The 19,742-nt window shown below is 41.2% G+C and overlaps 1 protein-coding gene across 2 annotated transcripts in view; it reads right to left on the bottom strand.

Moving 5' to 3' along the window:
• ido1 (indoleamine 2,3-dioxygenase 1) overlaps positions 1–19,742 on the bottom strand; it is a 52,672-nt gene that overhangs the window by 26,840 nt on the left and 6,090 nt on the right. The window contains exons 2-4 of one of the 2 annotated variants that reach the window (XM_043681474.1): positions 11,853–11,948; positions 4,932–5,051; positions 2,759–2,877 (exon numbers count right to left, since the gene is read on the bottom strand). In XM_043681474.1, coding sequence (XP_043537409.1) covers positions 2,759–2,877; positions 4,932–5,051; positions 11,853–11,948 — 335 coding nt within the window. The remainder of the gene's footprint in view (positions 1–2,758; positions 2,878–4,931; positions 5,052–11,852; positions 11,949–19,742) is intronic. The other variant, XM_043681475.1, reaches the window with a different exon arrangement.

Here is a 19,742-nt window from a genome sequence, read left to right as displayed (position 1 = left end):
ATCTGACCTTGGTGATTGGTAAGGGTGGCAAAATGGCTCAGTGGTTAGCGCTTCTGCCTCACAGTGCCAGAGACACGGGTTTGATTCCACCCTTAGGTGGCTATCTGTGTAGCGTTTGCACATTCTCCCCGTGTCTGCATGGGTTTTGTCCAGGTGCTCCAGTTTCCTGCCACAGTCTAAAGATGTGCATGTTACGTGAATTGGCCATGCTAAATTGCCCAAGCTATCCAGGAATGTGCAGGTTAGGTGGATTAGCTATGAGAAATGTAGGATTGCAGGGATAGGGTAGGGCAGCTGGTTATAGGTGAAAGGTTCTTCAGAGGGGTCAGTGTAGACTCGATGGGCTGAATGGCCTGCTTCCATACTATAGGGATTCTATGATTCTATGAAGTTGTTGGAGATGATTCTGAAAGATAGTATGTACAGGCATTTGGAGAAGCATAGATTGATTAGGGACAGTCAGCATGGTTTTGTGCCAGGAAAATTGTGCCTCACAAACTTAATTGAGTTTTTTTAAAGAAGTAGCCAAAAATATTGATGAGGGCAGAGTGGTAGACATTGTTTATTTAAATTTCAGTAAAGCCTCCCACATGGTCGACTAACTAGTAAAGTTAGGTCACATGTGATTTGGGTGAGCTTGCCAATTGGATACAAAATTGTCTTTATGTTAAGAAATAGAGGGTGGTGGTTGAGGGTTGTTTTTTAGATTGGAAGCCTGTGACCAGCAGTGTTCCACATATCGGTACTGGGTCCAGTTTTGTTTGTAATTTATATAAATGATTTCAATGAGAATATAGGAGGCATGGTTAGTAAGTTTGCAGATGACACCAAAATTGGTAGTACAGTTGATAGGTGGTAGTGCCCTGGGTAGTGTTGTGGAACAGAGACACCTTGGGATTTAGGTGCATAATTCTTTGACATTTGTGTCACATGTAGACAGGATGGTTCAGAAGGCATTTAATATGCTTGCCTTCATTACTCACACCTTTGAATATAGGAGCTGGATGTTCACATTGAGTTCGGATAGGATGTTGGTGAGGTCCTTTTTGAAATATTATGTGCAATTCTGGTCACCCTGTTATTTCAAGGCCACTATTAAACTGGAGATGTTTCTGAAAATATTTATCAAGATATTGCTGGAAATGGAGGGTTTGAGATAAAATAGACTGAATTTGTTTTCCGCTGGAGCATATGAAGTTGAGGGGTGACTTTATTTAGGTTTATAAAATCATGAGGAGCAGAAACAAAGTGAATGACAAGGGTCTTTTCCCAAGGATGAGGTAAGTTCAAACCTAGGAGGCATGTTTGATGGTAAGAGGAGAAAGATCTATAAAGGACACGAGGGGTAACTTTTCTTTACACAGGCAGTGGTTCATTTGTGGTAGGAACTGCCAGAGAAAGTGGTAGATGGAAGTACAGTTACAACGTTTAGAAGACAGTTGGATAAATGCATAAATAGGAAAGGTTTGGCAGGATATGGGACAAGTGCAAGCAGCTGGGACTAGTTTAGTTTGGGAAAATGGTTTGTTGGACCGAAGGGTCTGTTTCCATGCCTAATGGCTCTGTTACTCTAGGATCTACAGATTGCACAGTAATACTGAACTGTGATTCATCTGAAAAAAGTTGTCTCTTTGTCACAGTTATATGAGAGTAATACATTGGAGGAAATATTCCAATAGGCTTCATTTTAGGTCTGAACAAAAATGACCCAGTCACAAGGTGAGAAGCATATTTTCTGTCTCTGCCTCTTGACACAATGGCACATGCTCCCAATGACTTTGACACATGCCATTCACTTGAAGCACAGGCAGTGTTTATTGGAAAACCTGATAGCACATGCTACAGTTATGACATTGATGTAGCCTGGTTCCATAGAACAACATGTCCATCCCTGATTCATGACAATTTGGTGCTTCCCACCATGACAAGCTGCCAGCCTCTCCCTCTGTCTTAGAAAGTAATGTAAGCCACAGTGGCCTGCAGCCTGTGAATGAGCACTGAAAACTCTGTATGCTAAAAAAGGATACAAAGTATACAGAGGTTAGAATGTTGTAGGACAACACAAATTGAATAAACACTAAGAAAGCAAGCAAACATCATAAGAAGCATCTTGTGGAGATACATGTGTAACCCCTTGTACAAAGAGACCTGGCAGAATCATGCAAGTAGTAAGTGCCTATGAGATGCAAGACAAAGTGTTGAAGTGGTGGCTATGTTGGTTGAACAATAGGCATGATGATATGGTGAGGCTGAGGCAACTTATGTGGAAGGAAGAGGGTGGCATTCATGGGGATCCAGTGACAAAATTGCTGAAGACAAAATTGGATGGCAGCTGGGATTGAGTCATACAGCATGAAAACAGACCATTCAGTCCAACTAGTCTATGCCGACCAAGTTCCCAAACTAAAGTAGTCCCACTTGCCTGCATTCAGTGAGCTGCTACCATCTTATACCCACTCTGATTTACATACCAGGAATTTGTGCTGTCTGTTTGACTGGAAATTAGAGGACAATTAGAAGTGGCGTATGAGTTATGCCATTTGAGGTCTTAATGAGATGGAAACAAGGTAGTCAACCCTCCACAGCAAAATTCTGAAATTGCCATTTCAAGCTGAAATGGAAAATCGGACAAAATGTTCTCAACGCAACATTGTGCTTTTTTCGTTCCTGCAAAACTTTCTCACTGTTGCCAGAACTACAGCAAGAGGGAAATGAATGCCCATAATCTGCATGTGAATGGCAGAATCAAAGTTCTTACCCATTGGCATCTTTTTTCTTCCAATTTGTTAAAACACAGTCTGCATGAACTAAGATAGGCGGTAGCCCAAGGATTTTGGACACTTCACAGTATGGCACTGCAAGGCTCTTGGGCAGTACCTAGGATTGAAAATAAATAAGATCATGAGAAGTAAGAACATGAGTAGGCCATTCAGCCTCTCAAGCCTGCTTTGCCATTCAGTACAATCATAAATGATCTCCATCTCAATTTTACTTTCCAGCTGTATCCACATTTCTCTTGGCATCCTAAAATCTATTGATCTCTTAATCACTAAGTGACTGATTAACTACAGCCTCTGGGTTGACTGTTTCAAAGATCCCCAATCTTCTGAGTGAAAAAGAAAATCTGACTCTGAAATGGTAGACCCCTTGACCTGAGACCATGACCCCTAATTCCAGACTCCCCATCAATCCCAAGGGTTAGAAAGTAATCCTTTATTGCCAGTGAAGTACCCTTCAGCTTTCTAGGCTCTATGCTTTGGAATTTTTTTCTGCATTTTGCACTTTCTTCACTTAAAAGTCTCCTTATATCCAGTTTTTGACAAATTTTGTGTTCGCCTTTCCTCATCTGAACTTCTTCAGTTTCCTATTTATTTTAGTTATGCCATGGGACTTTTCTTTAAACTTTACAGATGTTAAATAAATGCAAATTGTTGAATCTGGACATGTGATTTTGTTTATGTACAAGGTTGCAACACAGTTGAAGTAATACCTGGAAATAATCATTTTTGGGAAATTATCTACATGATGTTTACAGGCTCTTCTTTCAAAAAAATTCTCTTTCAATCATTAGCTGTTCCCAGAATTCAAACAATACCATTCATCAAACTACTGGATTAACAGAATGATTAATTGCCTGTAATTAATCAGTCATTGAGTATGTTCTGATCAAGTCCACTTGTAACATCTGAGATAGTGTGAGTAGATTCACTGCTGCCACCAGTGCTCTTAGTGGAATTCGTCTGTACTACTGATATCATAGTGCGAATGATAACCATGCAAAGTCTTCAGCAAAAGGTAAGCTCTATCTTAATTAACAGTAAAGGGCAGCACGGTGGCTCAGCAGTTAGCACTGCTGCCTCACAGCACTTGGGTCCCAGGTTTATTTCCAGCCTCGGGTGACTGTCTGTGTGGAGTTTGCACATTCTCCCTGTGTCAGCGTGGGTTTCCCCCAGGTGCTCTGGTTTCCTCCCACAATCCAAAGATGTGCAGGTCAGGTGAATTGGTCATGCTAAATTGCCCATAGTGTTAGGTGCATTAGTCAGAGGGAAATGGGTCTGGGTGGGTTACGTTTTAGAGGGTCAGTGTGGACTGGTTGGGCCGAAGGGCCTGTTTCCACACTGTGGGGAATCTAATCTAATCAGTAAAGGTTTATTACATTCTACTTCATCCTAGCAACATTACACTTGAGTTACATGTTTGTTTCTTGTGAGGCATCAAGCTCCTCTTAAGATTAAGTCCATATTACTGTTGGCTGCATAAACTGAGCACTAAAATAACAACATCTGAACAGCTGGCAGAAGAGTATTACTAGATTTGAAATGTTAACTCTGTTTCTCACTCTACAGATGGTGTTGGACTTCCTGTTTTTAATTCAGATTTCCATCAACTGCAAATTTTACTTGCATTTGAACAATTGGTTAGCTCCTCCCAGGAACTGTCTTTTCTATCCCGATGGGCAGAGCTTATCTTGTGATGTCAGTAAACATAAAGAGAGCTGATGATATTACGAGTTTGAGATCTATCAGAGCTGCTGTTGTCCAAAGAACAACCGTTGTTTGGACCAAGACTTGCTCTAAACCTGCCGTCCATATCTTTCTATAGCCTGAAAAGGGTATGACCGTTGGAGATTTCTCTGAACAGATCATTGACCTATAATTATGCCCAGAGAAAGCAAGCCAAAATTAAATGGAAGAAAGGTATGAAGACAAGAAAATGCAAGGCCTTGGTGAAGCATATATTTCTGCAAGTTTTGCTTCTCCCAGTTTGTTAAATTCCCTTCTTCCAGAAAATTTCTGTGTTTAACGAAAAACAGAAATGATTTATGGTTAACATTTGTCAGAATTTGAAAGGTTGTGAAGTGGTTTCACTGCCAGATCTCAGCATAGACTGACTTCAAATTGAATATTAACATGAGAGATATTCCTTCAAACCTTTGCAATGTTGTGTTCTCCCTCCTGCCACACATAGCCCATTGTAATAAAGCTGAGTGCCAAGTGTGCCAACCGTAGCTGTTTATACCCACTGAGAAAATCTGTGCTCAGGAGTTGCATCTGTTAAACCAAAGAGAGGAGAGAAATATAATTCGATTGTCAAATAGGGATTCACCCACCTCACCTCATCCAATAGAATGTTTTAAAACCAGTTCCCCTACCTATTGCCAATGTGTGCCTGAGGTAAATGAACAATTTTGAACTTGGTTCAGACTACAGTAGCATCTCACCCAGGACCTCACTCACTTGTGAGTATATACGTCAAGTGTCTTCAGGCAATTGATCGTGAACTTGATCTAAACAGTGGTTAGCACTGCTGCCTCACAGCGCCAGGGACCCGGGTTGGATTTCTGCCTCGGGTGACTGTCTGTGTGGAGTTTGCACATTCTCCCCAGGTCTGTGTGGGTTTACTCTGGGTGCTCTGGTTTCCTCCCAGAGTCCAAAGATGTGCAAGTGAGGTGAATTGGCCATGCTAAATTGCCCATAGTGTTAGATGCATTAGTCAGGGGTAAATATAGTGTAGGGGAATGGGTCTGGATGGGTTTCTCTTAGGAGGGTCAGTGTGGACTTGTTGGGCTGAAGGGCCTGTTTCGACACTGTAGGGAATCTAGTCTAATCTAAACTGACATTTATGCTGTCTTCACTTTAATGTTTAGAAGTGTCCATTGGACAGCACACTTTACTGAACAGAGATTGAGAATGAAATGAGAGATTATTTTGCTTATCTGGAGAAATTAAACAATCAACACTTGCAGTATCCCCAAACATCTTTCAAAACCATCAGATTTGATTTCCATCTTGTTTGGTGAGTTGACGACAGAAGGTGTGACAGCAATGGCATCAGGTCAAGAGTTATCATGTGGGAATTTTAGAATGCGCTTACGCGGAGAGCAGTAGAGGAAGATTTGTTGAAAACCTTTAAGGCAGAAAGATTCATGATTTTCAAAGGAGTCAGCAAATATCAGGAAATAACTATAATATAGAGTTGAGGCCACAAACAGATTAGCCATGGTCTTATTGATCGGTGGAGTAGGCTTCAGGGGCCGAACGTTGTAATCCAGCTCCTAGTTCATATGTTCCTATGCTTCTGAGCTAGGAAAGGGAGCTATCAGACAAATATCCCACTCTTGCTCCCTGAACAATAACATCAGCTCAGAAACATGATAATTGAATCAGGACAGGAATTCACAATTAACATGACTGTTAATAACCTATGGGTGATTGAAATATCAGTGGGGCATCATTTTGGGGCCAGCAACCATAATTCTGGTAGTTTTAAAATGGTGGTGGAAGAGGATAGACCGGATCTAAAAGTTAAAGTTCTAAATTGGAGGAAGGACAATTTTGATAGTATTAGGCAAGAACTTTCAAAAGTTGTTTGGGGGCAGATATTCACAGGTAAGGGGTCGGCTGGAAAATGAGAAAATGAAATAGCGAGCGTCCAGAAACAGTATATTCCTGTTATGGTGAAAGAAAAGGCTGGTAGGTGCAGAGAAAGCTGGATGATGAGAGACATTAAGATTTTGGTTAAAAAAACGAAGGAAGCATATATCAGGTATAGGCAGCAGAGATCAAGTGAATTCTGTCGAAGAATAAAAAGGCAGTAGGCGTATACTTAAGTGGGAAATCAGGAGGGCAAAAAGGGGACATGAGATAGCTTTGGCAAATAGGGTTAAGGAGAATCCAAAGGGATTTTATAAATACATTCAGGACAAAAGGGTAACTAGGGAAGTATAGGGCCCCTCAAAGATCAGAAAGGCAGCTGATGTGTGGAACCGCAGGAGGTGGGGGAGATACTAAATGAGTATTTCGCATCAGTATTTACTGTGGAGAAGGACATGGAAGATATAAGAATGTGTGGAAATAGACAGTTTCCTGAAAAATGTCCATATTACAGGGGAGGAAGTACTGGATGTCTTAAAATGCATAAAGGTGGATCCCCAGAGTCTGATCAGGTGTACCTGTGGGAAGCTAGGGAAGTGATTGCTGGGCCCCTTGCTGAGATAACTATATCATCGATAGTCACAAGTGAGGTGCCAGAAGACTGGAAGTTGGCTAACATGGTGCCATTATTTAAGGAAGGTGGTAAGGAAAAGCTAGGGAACTGTAGACCAGTGAACCTGACATTGATGGTGGGCAAGTGTTTGGAGGGCAACCTGAGGGACAGGATTTACATAATTTTGAAAAGGGAAGGCCTGTTTAGGGACAGTCAACATGGCTTTCTGTGTGGGAAATCATGTATTACTAACTTGAGTAATTTTGAAGAAGTTGTACTGAAGGGTCTGTTTCCATCTGTACAACTCTATGACTAAGTAACAAAGAGGATTGCTGAAAGCAGTGCGGTGGACGTGATCTGTATCGACTTCAGCAAGGAATTCAACAAGATCACTCATGGTAGATTGGTTAGCAAGGTTAGGTCACATGGAATACAAGGAGATTTAACCATTTGGAAACAGAACGAGCTCAAAGGTTGAAGACAGAGGGTGGTGGAGGGTAGCCTTTCAGACTGGTGGCCTATGATCAGTACTGTGCCATAAGGATTGGTGCTGGGTCCACTGCTTTTCATAATTTATATAAATTATTTGCATGTGAATGTAGAAGGTATAGTTAGTAAGTTTGCAGATGACACCAAAATTAGAGGTGTAGTGGGCAGTGAAGAAAATACGAGGTACTGCATTTTGGAAAACCAAATCAGAGCAGGACTTATACACTTAATGGTAAAGTCCTGGTGAGTGTTGCTGAGCACAGAGACCTTGGAGTGCAGGTTGGCATGGACAAGTTGGACTGAAGGGTCTGTTTCCATGCTGTACACCTCTATGACTTGAAGTCGTAGAGTCATACAGCATGGAAACAGACCCTTCAGTCCAACCAGTCCATGCTGAACATAATCTCAAACTAAACTAGTCCCACCTGCCTGCTCCTCACTCATACACCTCCAAACCTCTCCTATCTATGTACTTATCCAAATGTCTTTTAAATGTTGTAATTGTGCCCACATCCACGAACCACTTCCTCAGGAAGTTCATTCCACATGCAAACCGCCTTCTGTAAAAAGTTTTTAAACCTCTCTCCCCTCACCTGAAAAACGTGCCTTCTAGTCTTGAAATTTCCCATCCTAGGGAAAAGACATCTGCAATTAACCCTATTTATAACCCCTCATAATTCTATAAACTTCCATAAGGTCAGCTCTGAACCTAACATGCTCCAGTGAAATAATCCCAGCTTTTCTTTACAGTTCAAAACTTCTTACCCGGCAACATTGTGATGAATCACTTCTGAACCCTCCCCAGTTTAGTAATGTCCTTCCTAAAATTGGGCAGCCAGAACTGGATATAGTATTCCAGAAGAGGCCTCACCAATGTCCTGTTCATGACATCCCAATTCTTATGCTTGAAGGACTGGGCAATGAAGGCAAATGTGCCAAACGTCATTTTAACCACCCTATCTATATGTGACGCAAACTTCAAATAATTATGTATCTGAAACTTAGTTGCCTCTGTTCTACGACATGACCCAAGGCCCTACCATAAATTTATCCAGATTGAACTCCGCCTGCCATTTGTCAGCCCATTGACCCATTTGATCTCGTGTGAGGTAATGCATTCAAATAGTATAAGGGAATAGACAATAAATGGAAATGTATTGAGAGGTGTCGATAAAGTGAGAGATCTTGGTGTGTAAATGCATAGGTCGTAAGATAGATAAGATTGCAAAGAATGCATTTAGAAAGGTCACCTTCGTTGGCAGAGGTATAGAATACAAAAGTAGGATAGAATGATGAAACTGTCCAAGGCACTGTTGAGGCAACAACTGGAGTATTGTGTGCAGTTCTGGTCACCACTTTACAGAAAGGATGTAATTAATCTGGAGAGATCGCAGAGAGATTTATCAGAATATCACCAGGACTAAAGAATTGTAGCTGTAAGGAGAGAATGGAGGTTGGGGTTGTTTTCCATAAACAGAGAAGGTTGAGGGGTGACATGACTGAGGTATACAGACTGTGAGGGGTAGAGATAGAGTAGACAGAAGAAACTTCTTACCCTTGGCAGTGAGTTCATAAAACCAGGGGTTATAGATTTAAGTGAAATAGTAGAAGAATTACAAGAGATGTGATGATAAACTCTTTTATGCAGAGGGTGGTGGGTGTCTGAACTTCACTGCCTGAGTTACTGGTGGAGGCAGAAACTCTCAAAAAGTACCTTGATCTGCACCTTAAGGGTTGTAAGCTGCAGAGCTATGGGCCACATCATGAAGATGTGATTAGAAAGGGCATCTTGTGCCTTTGGGTAAGCATGGACAAGATGATCCAAAACATCTCCTCCTGTGCTGTATCATTTCTATGGTTCTACCAAAACACCTTTTACATAATTTGGAGATGCCGGTGTTAGACTGGGGTATACAAAGTTAAAAATCACACAACACAAGGTTATAGTCCAATAGGTTTAATTGGAAACACACTAGCTTTCCGAGCGACGCTCCTTAATCAGGTGGTAGAGGAACATTGCTCCGAAAGCTAGTGTGCTTCCAATTGAACCTGTTGGACTATAACCTGGTGTTGTGTGAATTTTAACCTTTTACATAGGATTTTTATAGCTAATTCCTTTTTTTCAAATTGCTACCTTGCTACACAGGAGAAGCTTGAGCATTTTGTTGATCCCGATAGTGATGCCATCAGGAGTTTGTAACTCCTGGCAGAACCACCCATGATGGTAAGGTCAAAGGAGAGGAACCAAACAAATTGCAATCCAAAATAAGCCCTCACCAGCAATCCCCAGTGCAAGATATTCATATGTTATCATGACAGCAACAGCAGATGAAGGCTGCAGCAGTCGGGAAATCTCCAGTTGTCGAGAACTCCTTGCCACTGGACTGGATCTATCTGCTATCAAGCACCACGTGTATGCTATGTGCAATAGCATTACCATGTTAAAAAAAAATTGTTTGGCACAAGGCATCTACTGAGAGGAATTCAACACCCCAGCACACACAACACAAGCCCTACGCTAACAACAAGAGGTGACAGGGACAGGATTGTGACATCTGGAAGTCCTGAGCTTCAGGGCGACACACACACATGGTAGAGTTTGACTTAGTCATTTCACACTTGGGCTAAGAACAGGAAAGCATTCCGACAGCCTTCTTCACAACTGAGCAGCCCTCTTCAGGACACAGACTGCTCACCCCATATGGGGAAGGGGGCAAGACAAGATGCGTTCAAAATACCCTGTTCCATCACTAACCTCACTGGGAAACTTTATTCAGCAGGCTCAACCACCTGCTGTCTGAAAACCAAAGTCAAACTCAACCTCGGAACCTGGAATGTACAGACCCTCATAGGAAATGAGCAAAACAATCATCCAGAACAAAGAATTACCCTTGTTGCTCATGAACTCGGGCACTTCAACATTGAGATTTTTGACCTGCAGGAGACTCAAAGAGCAGATGAAAGGCAGTTGGGGGAAGATGGTGGTGGTTACACCTTCGTCTGAAGAGGGAAATCCAAGAATCAATCCAGGATGCATGGAAATGGACTCACTATCAAGAATGAATTCATCAACCGACTCTTGGAACTTCCTGTTAGTTTCAATGATTACCTGATGCCTCTCCTGCTGCAGCTTGCTAAGAACCAGCGGGCAACAGTCAAGAGTGCCTATACTCCAACTCGTGATGCTCGAGGTGACTCAAAAGAAGGCTCCAACTCCACCTTGGATGCCATACTCACAAACAGTCCTAAGGATGAAAAATTATCATCCCTGGGGACTTCAAAGGATTTGGAGGGATATGGGCCAGGTGCTGGCAAGTGGGACTAGATTAGGCTGGGATATCTGGTCGGCATGGACGAGTTGGACTGAAGGGTCTTTTTCCGTGCTGTACATCTCTATGACTCAAACTAGAAAGGATGCTTTAGTTGCAAAGGAAATGTTGCAAAGGAAGGAGTCAGGAATTCCACTGCAACAGGAACCTCCTCACCAAATGTGCGTAATACATAATGTGTCTTATGGTCATCACCAATGCACTAATCGACCAAAGATTTTAGAGTCCATTATTAAGGATGTGATTGCAGGGTACTTGGTTGTGCATGGTAAAATAGGGCTGTGTCAGCACAGCTTTACCGAGGGAAGGTCATGCCTGACAAATCTGTTGGAATTCTTTGAGGAGTTAGCAGACAAAGGAGGACCAGTGCACATCATCTGTTTGAATTGTCAGAAGGCTTTTGACAAAATCCTGCACAGGAGGCTGCAAAATAAAATGATAGCCCATGATGTCAGGGGAAGGTACTGGTACGGATATAGGATCAGCTGACTGGCAGAAGGCACAGAGAGGGGATAAAGGGGTCTTTCTCAGGATAGCAGCTGGTGACTTGTGGAGTTTCACAGGGTCAGTGTTGGGACTGCACTTGTACACATTATACGTTAACAAGCTGGATGATAAAAACTGAGGACATTGGTGCTACATTTACAGATGACACAAATATAGGTGGAGGGATGGGCGTGTTGAGGAAGCCGAGTGGCTGCAAAAGGAGTTGGAAAAGCTAGGAGAGTGGACAAATAAGCAATACTGTATATGGTCTACAATGTGGGAAAGTGTGAACTTATGTACTTTGGTAGGAAGATCAGGGGTGTGAATTATTTTCTAAATGTGGAAAGGCTTTGGAAATCTGAAGCATAAGGAGACTTGGGGGTCCTAGTTCAGGACTCTCTTAAGGTTAACATGTAAGTTCATTTGGCAGTTAGGAAGGCAAATACAATATTAGCATTCATTTTAAGAGGGTTGGATTACAAAAGCAGAGATGTATTGCTGAGGCCACGTAAGCCTCTGGTCACATTCATGCATTGTAAGAGTTGTAAATGAAAAACCTACGTTGTTGACTTCACAACGAAGCTGATGATGTTCAATCAAATGGGTTAAGTTGTTTGCAATCTCCATCCAAGGTTGGTACATTTTTGGTAGGTCAGACTGTTGAGAAGAAGATAGTTACTCAGCAAGTGAATCAAACATAATTTTTGTAAAAAATATATTTGTGCTAAACATTGTCACATGTGTTTTCTGATAAATTAATTTTGTTGCTTACTTTTCAATGTTCCCCAGAGGAATCAATGCCACTTTCCAAAGTCTAAGTTAATACAAGTAATATCTGAGTTTATGAAGTTCCTAAGTTATTTACATTCTTACAAAAACATGATCTGAAATGCAATGAAGGGTCCATTTGGCTCTTCACTCTGTTTCTTAATGTATGACACATTCTGGTCTCAAGTTTCTTTTCTTTGAGTAGTGTTACAACAAAGCTGTGAACCCTTTTAATTAAACCAAACATCCAGAAAAGCTCACCTTGCCTCATAATCTGTTAAAATATGAGTGACAGAGAATTCCCAAATTTCACTAAATAAAGAAAATAAAATCAATTTATTCTTTAACTCTAAAAGTGAACATTAAACAACAACTATTCACAACTCTAAGCCCCCCTTCTCTTAACTGCTTATTACCTGCCTCCAACAATATGCTGTTCCAATAAGATACTTATTAAAATTACATCGACTTAATTTCAAAACCATGCAGTGACTGTCGTCTTCAGTGTCTGTCTTCTTCTGGCTGAAGATCTCCCTGGGTCGTCTTCTTTCTTATTACTCTGAATATGTTTCATATGAAAAGGTACCTTTGATAGAGAATGTTTCCTAACTTCTTGGATCTGTGTCAATGGCAGTTGCTTTGTCTCCACTTTTCAAAATGCCTGCCTTTTTTATATCCCCAACATCAGATCGTCTCATTGGTTCAATGTTGGCAAAACAGTAAATTGAAACTCAATTCAGTTTTAGTATCCTGGGGCATAATTTAAATTGATTGGTTAATTTGAATTGTTGTCAAAACAGCAATCAACTCAGGTATCCATTTCACAGCCAGATGTTACATATTTTCAATTTTCTAATGCACTCTGAGATTGCTATCTAGTCATATCACAGTTGCTTATAAGCTCTCAGTTCCGAATAGCATTCACTCTCTCTTGAAAGTACAGTCCACACCTTCAACTTCATAACAGTAGTTTAGTTGGGATAATGGTCCTGATGAATTATGTGGATAGATTTTGAGGTGGTTCAAGAACAGAAAATAGAGGCTTGACAGAAGTGTCCAAAATCATGAGGGATCTGAGCAAAATAGATCGGGCAAAACTATTCCTTTTTTAGTTCAGTTATCCAGAATGCACTGCCTGATAGGGTTATATCGGTAGGTACAGCTGTCGCCTTGAAAAGGAAATTGGATAAGCTCCTGAATTGGAAAAAGTATTGGTTCAAAAGGAAAGAGCAGTAGATTGTGACAATCTAAATTGCTGTAGCAAGAGTCAACTTGAATTGAAAAGACCAAACTGATTCCTTCTGAAAGGTAACCACTCCATGATGCCCTAAATTGTCAACTCTTGTCAGGTTAAATGGGTATTACTGGGGCTTAGTACACATGATTTATTTAAAATAGCATCTTCCAAGTTGATCTCATAGAGACGGGAAAATACATGTTTGAAGTTGGGCCTCATATGAAATATTGTTTAATTAAAGTTGCTCGAGATTTCATTTTTCTTTCACGGAATGTTGACATCACTGGCTAGACCTTTCCTGAAATGCTTTGAAGATGGTGAGGAGCCTGCCTTTTTGGACAGCCACAGTCCTTTGGCTGTAGGAACACTCACAAGTTTGTCAGGAAGGGAATTCCAGGGTTATATCCAGGGACATTAAAGGAACAGTGAAATTGTTGCAAATCAGGACTGCATGTATTTCGGATGGGAACCTGCAACTGCTTGTGTGCCCATATGTCTGCTGCCGTTGTTCTTCAAGGTGGTGGAGATCGTGGCTTTGGAAGGTGTTGCTGAGGAGCCTTAATAAGTAACTGCAATTCATTTATATACACTGCTACCTCTGTCCACTGATGATAAAGGAAGTAAATGCTAAAGTTGGCAGTTCTGGCAGTCAGTTGGCCACTTTGCCACGGATGGAGACAAGCTTCTTGAGTGTTGTTGGAGAATCATTTATCCAGGGGAGTGAAAAGTGCTCTGGCATTCTCCCAACTTGTGCCTTATGTTGGTGGATAGACCCTGCGGAACTGGAGTTGAGTTACTTGCTCCCGAATTCCAGGCAACTGACCTGCTCTTGTAGCCACAGTATTTAAATGGCCTGTCCAGTTCAGTTTCTGGCCAATGATAAACCCCAGGAAGTTGAAGGTAAGCAATTTTAATGCATAAGATTTTAATTAATTGAAAAAAGTAGCAAGGTTATGATTTTAGCAAGTTTTCAAGCAACTGGAGTTTTTACAGTAGCTCACTTTGAAATTTATCTGAAACACAAAACATTGACTACAGTACAAGTATAGTTTCATTCGGCATTAAATTAAACAAATAAATTGATGAGATCAAAGTGACATATTTGTAGTTTCACAGGTCAAGAGAGTGTGGCCTCTTTGTATTGATATAGTTTTAAACAAATCAGTATCACCCAAAGTTGTAGCAATACTCCTGAGAAATGCAACTTTAAGTGAATCAGATTATCCTCCTGACAAAAATGGAAAAACTATAGTTCGCACCTTTCTCATCAGAAAAAGTATGTAACACTCTGCACTGAACGTAAAGTACTCTAAATTGCAAAATTCTTAGATTGATGAATAAACTAAGCTTTAAAATAAAATACATTTTAAAATATAAAAGAAGTATGATAGTTTTCTCCTTACCTTCTTGCCACCTAGCCCTCTGCTTGAACTTCTCACTCATCACAAACCCAAGCTCCTTGCCCCAACCTCTCACTGTCAACCCTTGGAACTTGCAGCCTCTCCCATGCCTGACCCATCCCCTTGTTGCTGACTTTTCAAGCTTACAATGTCTTCTGCTGCTGCCTTCCCCACTTATATGTCAATTCTTCCAATATTTCCTCTTGTTGAACCTTCTGCTTTCAAATCTTCCACTTGTTGCTTCCCTCTCCTGAACCCTTATTGTGAGCAAGAGCTTTGGAAATGAATAAGAGGAAGGATTGGAAAGATTGGCATAAATATTGTGTAAGTGCAAGGAGATATCCTTATTACTGAACTCAAATCCCCTTGCAATGATACCAACAAAACATCTGCCTTCCTAATGTTACAGACAAGGCCAGACCACTCAAAACATTCTTAAACAGGCAGCCCAGACCATACCTTTGCTATTTGTTTCAGTAAGTGTACAGTGAAAATTACCCAGAATAAGTTAGCTAGGTTGACTACCAGGTTTTAAAACAGACAAAACTTTATTCACAAAATTACAGAATGAAACACAAAGAACAGAATAAGGAACACCTACAGAACTCACAGGTCGAAGTTAGAAGGGCAGAAGGAAAGAGAGAGTTTAGCAGCCTGTTTCACCACAGCTTCATGGCTGAATTGACTCAAACAAAACTCCAGTTTCTAGAACTGACCACTCTCCTTTCATTATACAGGTCACTTCTAAAGCATAAGCTTTGGCCTAAAGTCTCATCTGTTTACATTTCAACAAAAAAGCCTTTCATCTCTCTACCAAACCAGTCAATTCAGAGCCTGAGTGGTTTACGACCCCTCTGAAAAAAGACCAAGGACACAGTATCCTTGAGAAAAGGAACAGTTTTTAGAAAAAAGGACCCGCTTTGTGACAGTAATTGCTTGCTGAAACTGCCTATTTTCATTGACTGGAGTACAAGGACACCCAGATCTCTTTGTACACACTCACTAATATATCACCATTTAAATAATACTCCAACTTGTTGTTTTTCACACCAAAGTGTATGACTTCACATTTAGCCACATTGTACTGCATCTGCCATTTTTTACCCACTTACTCAACTTGTCTAAACCACCTTGAAGCCTCCACATAACCCCTTCACGACTCTCAATTCCATGTGGTCTATGTCATGAGCACATTTGGAAATATTTCATTTGGTTCCCCTGTCCAGGGTAATTTAAAATCATGTAAATAGCTGAGGTTCAAGCATTGATCCTTGTGGTACCCTATTAGTCACAACCTGATTCTTGGAAAAGAACCAGTGTTCTCTACTCTTTGTTTCATAGTGTAGGATCTCCCCTTCTCCTAACTTCTCTCCCTCAGAGGACAAAATTCTGGCTGAAAGCTTGTTTTTTGCACCAACATGTATTCATCTGCTAATTCAGCTGCCCTTCTCACTTCCTGAACTTTCTGTTCCTCCACGTGAATTCTTATCATCTCTGTAAGTGAGTTTCTAAACTCCTCCAGCAGAATAATCTCCCTTAGAGCCTCATGAGTCTTATCTATCTTTGAGGCCTGCACTGATTGTATCACATGAGAATTCCTAGAAGCATGGCATTCCAACTGAAACTCTATCAACAAACACATTAACTTGGACCCCATTTGCCAACCCTTGAGAAAAAGAACAGAGAATGACTTCACTGTAGGAACTGACATCACCCCAGGAAATTACATCTCCAACTCAAGGAAACCAAAACATATAAATAGAAAGCAGGAAACACCAGCAGCGCTTCGTCCGGAGACTCACTGAAGATGTTAGCTAGTATGGTGACAAAATGTCTGAAAATGAACCTTCCAGCTCAGCAAGCAAACCTACAACCAGAACCTCAACTTGAGCGACAAATCTTCTCAAAACTCACTAACCCCTAGCATATGCTTTGGCAGTTTCCCAAAAGATAGATGAACTACCAACTGAGCCTAAGTTGATGTCTAGGAATGCCCGAAATTCACTAGAGAAATACTCCACAAACTATTATCTTTGAGGATAAAGGGATCCATTTGCCAGTGCCATGAACCCACTGTAACATCCTTAATCTTAACCATAAAGTACACTGGAGCATGATCAGAGATGGTAATATTACCAATCGTACAAGATGCCACCAAATCCAGGGTTACCTCAGGGGTCAGAAAAAAGTCAATCCTAGTGTGACACCATGTGCGGATTGAAGAAAAATGTAAAATCCCGGCTTGTAAGGTGGAGTAGCCTCCAGACGTCCATCAAACCCATCTCCCCACACAGATCCGCTAACTGTTTACTTTGTGCAGAGGGTATCGAGGGACCTTTGGGCAACCTGTCTACTGTGGGATCCATGAGACAGTTAAAATCTCCCCCTATAATGATGTCCCAGGACTTAAGACTTAGAAAAAGCATCTACTAAAAATTTAAGGGGATGAGCTGGAGGGCAATAAGTATTTAAAACACCATATTCTTCCCCATTTATCTAGGCTTTAAGAATTACAAATCTCCTACTTGTGTCTTTAACACACTTTAACAACTTAAATGGGAGATTCTTCCTGACCAATAGAGCCAAATTCCCTACTTCTGGTATTAAATGATAAAAAATAAACTCGGTTAAAGCCATTCTGCTGTAATTTCAGATGCTCCTTGTCATCCAAGTGTATCTCCTGTAACAAAGCAATGTCCACCTTCTCCTTTCTCATACTCAAAAGTACCTTCTTCCTCTTAATTGGTCTGTGACTTTCCTTGATATTCCAGGTACACCATTTAATCAAGTCATTAGCTATAACCTTCTGCAATAACATTTAAATTCCAGAAAGGAGGAACCCGAACCACAAATCGCTGCGCCTTAGTGTCACATGATCCACCAAATATAAAAACTACATTAACCAAAACCACTGCATTTAACAAACCTACAAAACTATTAAAAATTAAAGACAAAGAAAAACCAAAAGAAAAGCAATATATAAAGCGCCAGCAGCCCAGACGGGGCAACTACCCATCCCAAACTGCCCATAAGTAGGCATCTAACCATCCCAGACACCTTCACTTCTCCCAGCTAGAGCCGCACTGCAAACACAAGCAGAAAGGAGTAAACACATCTGAGAATACCAATATGAATTTAAAAAGCATTTTTTTAAAAGAAGGAATAAATACCCCACCCATCCTTTGGTATATCCTAACTTAGAAATTGAAAATATACATCTCAGCTGCTGCCAAAAATAGTTTAAACCAAATTATTATCAGTAGAAAAAAAATTGAAAAATGAAGCTCCAGCCAAACTTCCTCCGTTTCTTGTACAAAACAATAAAGACATAGCCAAGCAATGCTATTTATACATACTAAAATTGTTCAAACTAGGTTAATTTGTCCACAAAGACTCTTGACTTCTTCAACGTGACAAAGAGATGCATGGATCCATCTAAGGTGAACTGTAGCACCGCTGGATAACTCAGGGAGAACTGAACCCCAAGCTCCCTCAGTCTTCTCTTGACACCATCGTAAGATTTTTGTTTCTGCATCACCACCGCTGAGAAGACCTAAAAGAACATGATCTTAGAACCTTCTCAAATTGGGAACTTTGAATCCTTCCCCTGGACTCTGGAAGCCTTCATGACTCTTTCCTTATCCAGGTAATGATGGAACTGCACCAGGACGAGGACGTTGACCCAGACCCGGTCTCTGCGCTGCAACCCAGTGAGCCCTCTCTATCTTCAATCCTCTCATGCCAGCCTCCAAGTCAAGGAATTTCAGCAGCCAATCCTCAACAAATTCTGCAGACCGCTCACCTTCCTTACCCTCAGTCAGACCGATGATCTGAATGTTTTCTCTCCTGCCCCTATTCTCAAGATCATCCACTTGGTTGCGCAAGTTACAGACCTGTGTCTCCAGGGCTTGGATCCTATCCTTGGATGAACTGGCATCAGCTTCCACCACTGTGACCCTGTACTCCATCTCATCTGGCCTTCTCTACAGGTCTCCCAGTTGCTGCTCATGCTTCTGCAGCATGAGAGAGATTGGACAGCTTCTCTTCAATCTGTTTCCCCAGCATCTCACGAGATTTCGCGAGTTCATTCACCAGGACCTGGACAGTAATCGACTCTGAGGACCCTGCAGTCTGGGCCGCAGGCCCAGCCTCGGATGTTCCTCCTCCCTTTTTCAGGAAATGCAGGTAAGTTAACTTTTAGAATTTTCTTGGGACTCCACAATCCTTCCGGAGTCCCAAGACATCGCAACAGTCTGGGTTGGGCGGGTTGAAGATTCATCCCGCGATGTGGAGCTCTGGAGTGCAATCTTCTTAGATCGCTGCCATCTTGGATCTCCACCTTTCCTCTTCTAATTTTGCACCATACAGGAATGAATAATTGTTGTAATTCACGAGCATGTTCTTTAACTATGAACAACTGCTTATCAACCATCCAACCCTTTCAGTGAGATTCTCTTTGAGTCAAACCTTGCCAATTCACACCTCATTCCTTTGTAATTCTTTTCATTTAGATTTAGGGATTTAGTTATGGATTCAATCACTTCACTCTTCGTCTTAAACTAGATACATACAAGATAGGAGTAGGAGTAGGCCATTTGGCTCTTTGAGTTTGCACTGCCATCCATTATAATAATGGCTGATCATCCATCTCAGTACCTTGTTCCTACTTTCTCCCCAGACTCTTTGATTCCGTTAGCCTTAAAAAAACCTGAAAACGTTTAATGTTTTGGCCACAACCACTTCCTATGGCAGACAATTCCACAGGCTCACCACTCTCTGGCTGAAGAAATTTAATTTCATCTCAATTATAAATTGCCAACTCCATATCCTAAGACCGTCCCCCGTGGTTTTGAAATGCCTGGTCTTTGGGAACATACTTCATTGATTTACCCTGTCCAGTCCTGTTAGAATTTCATAAATTTCTAAATTCCGAATGAAGAATTCTTGAATATTATGGTCAGTTATCCCTGAGGGATTCCACGCAACAAGATTGTTAATTAATCCTTTTTTATTGCACAATAGCCAGTCGAGAATAGAGTCATAGAG

This window comes from Chiloscyllium plagiosum, chromosome 42, assembly GCF_004010195.1.
Source record: "Chiloscyllium plagiosum isolate BGI_BamShark_2017 chromosome 42, ASM401019v2, whole genome shotgun sequence".
In the NCBI taxonomy this organism is placed as follows: domain Eukaryota; kingdom Metazoa; phylum Chordata; class Chondrichthyes; order Orectolobiformes; family Hemiscylliidae; genus Chiloscyllium; species Chiloscyllium plagiosum.
The sequence above is the reverse complement of the archived record's forward strand: the minus strand, read 5'-3'. Positions and strand labels throughout refer to the sequence as shown.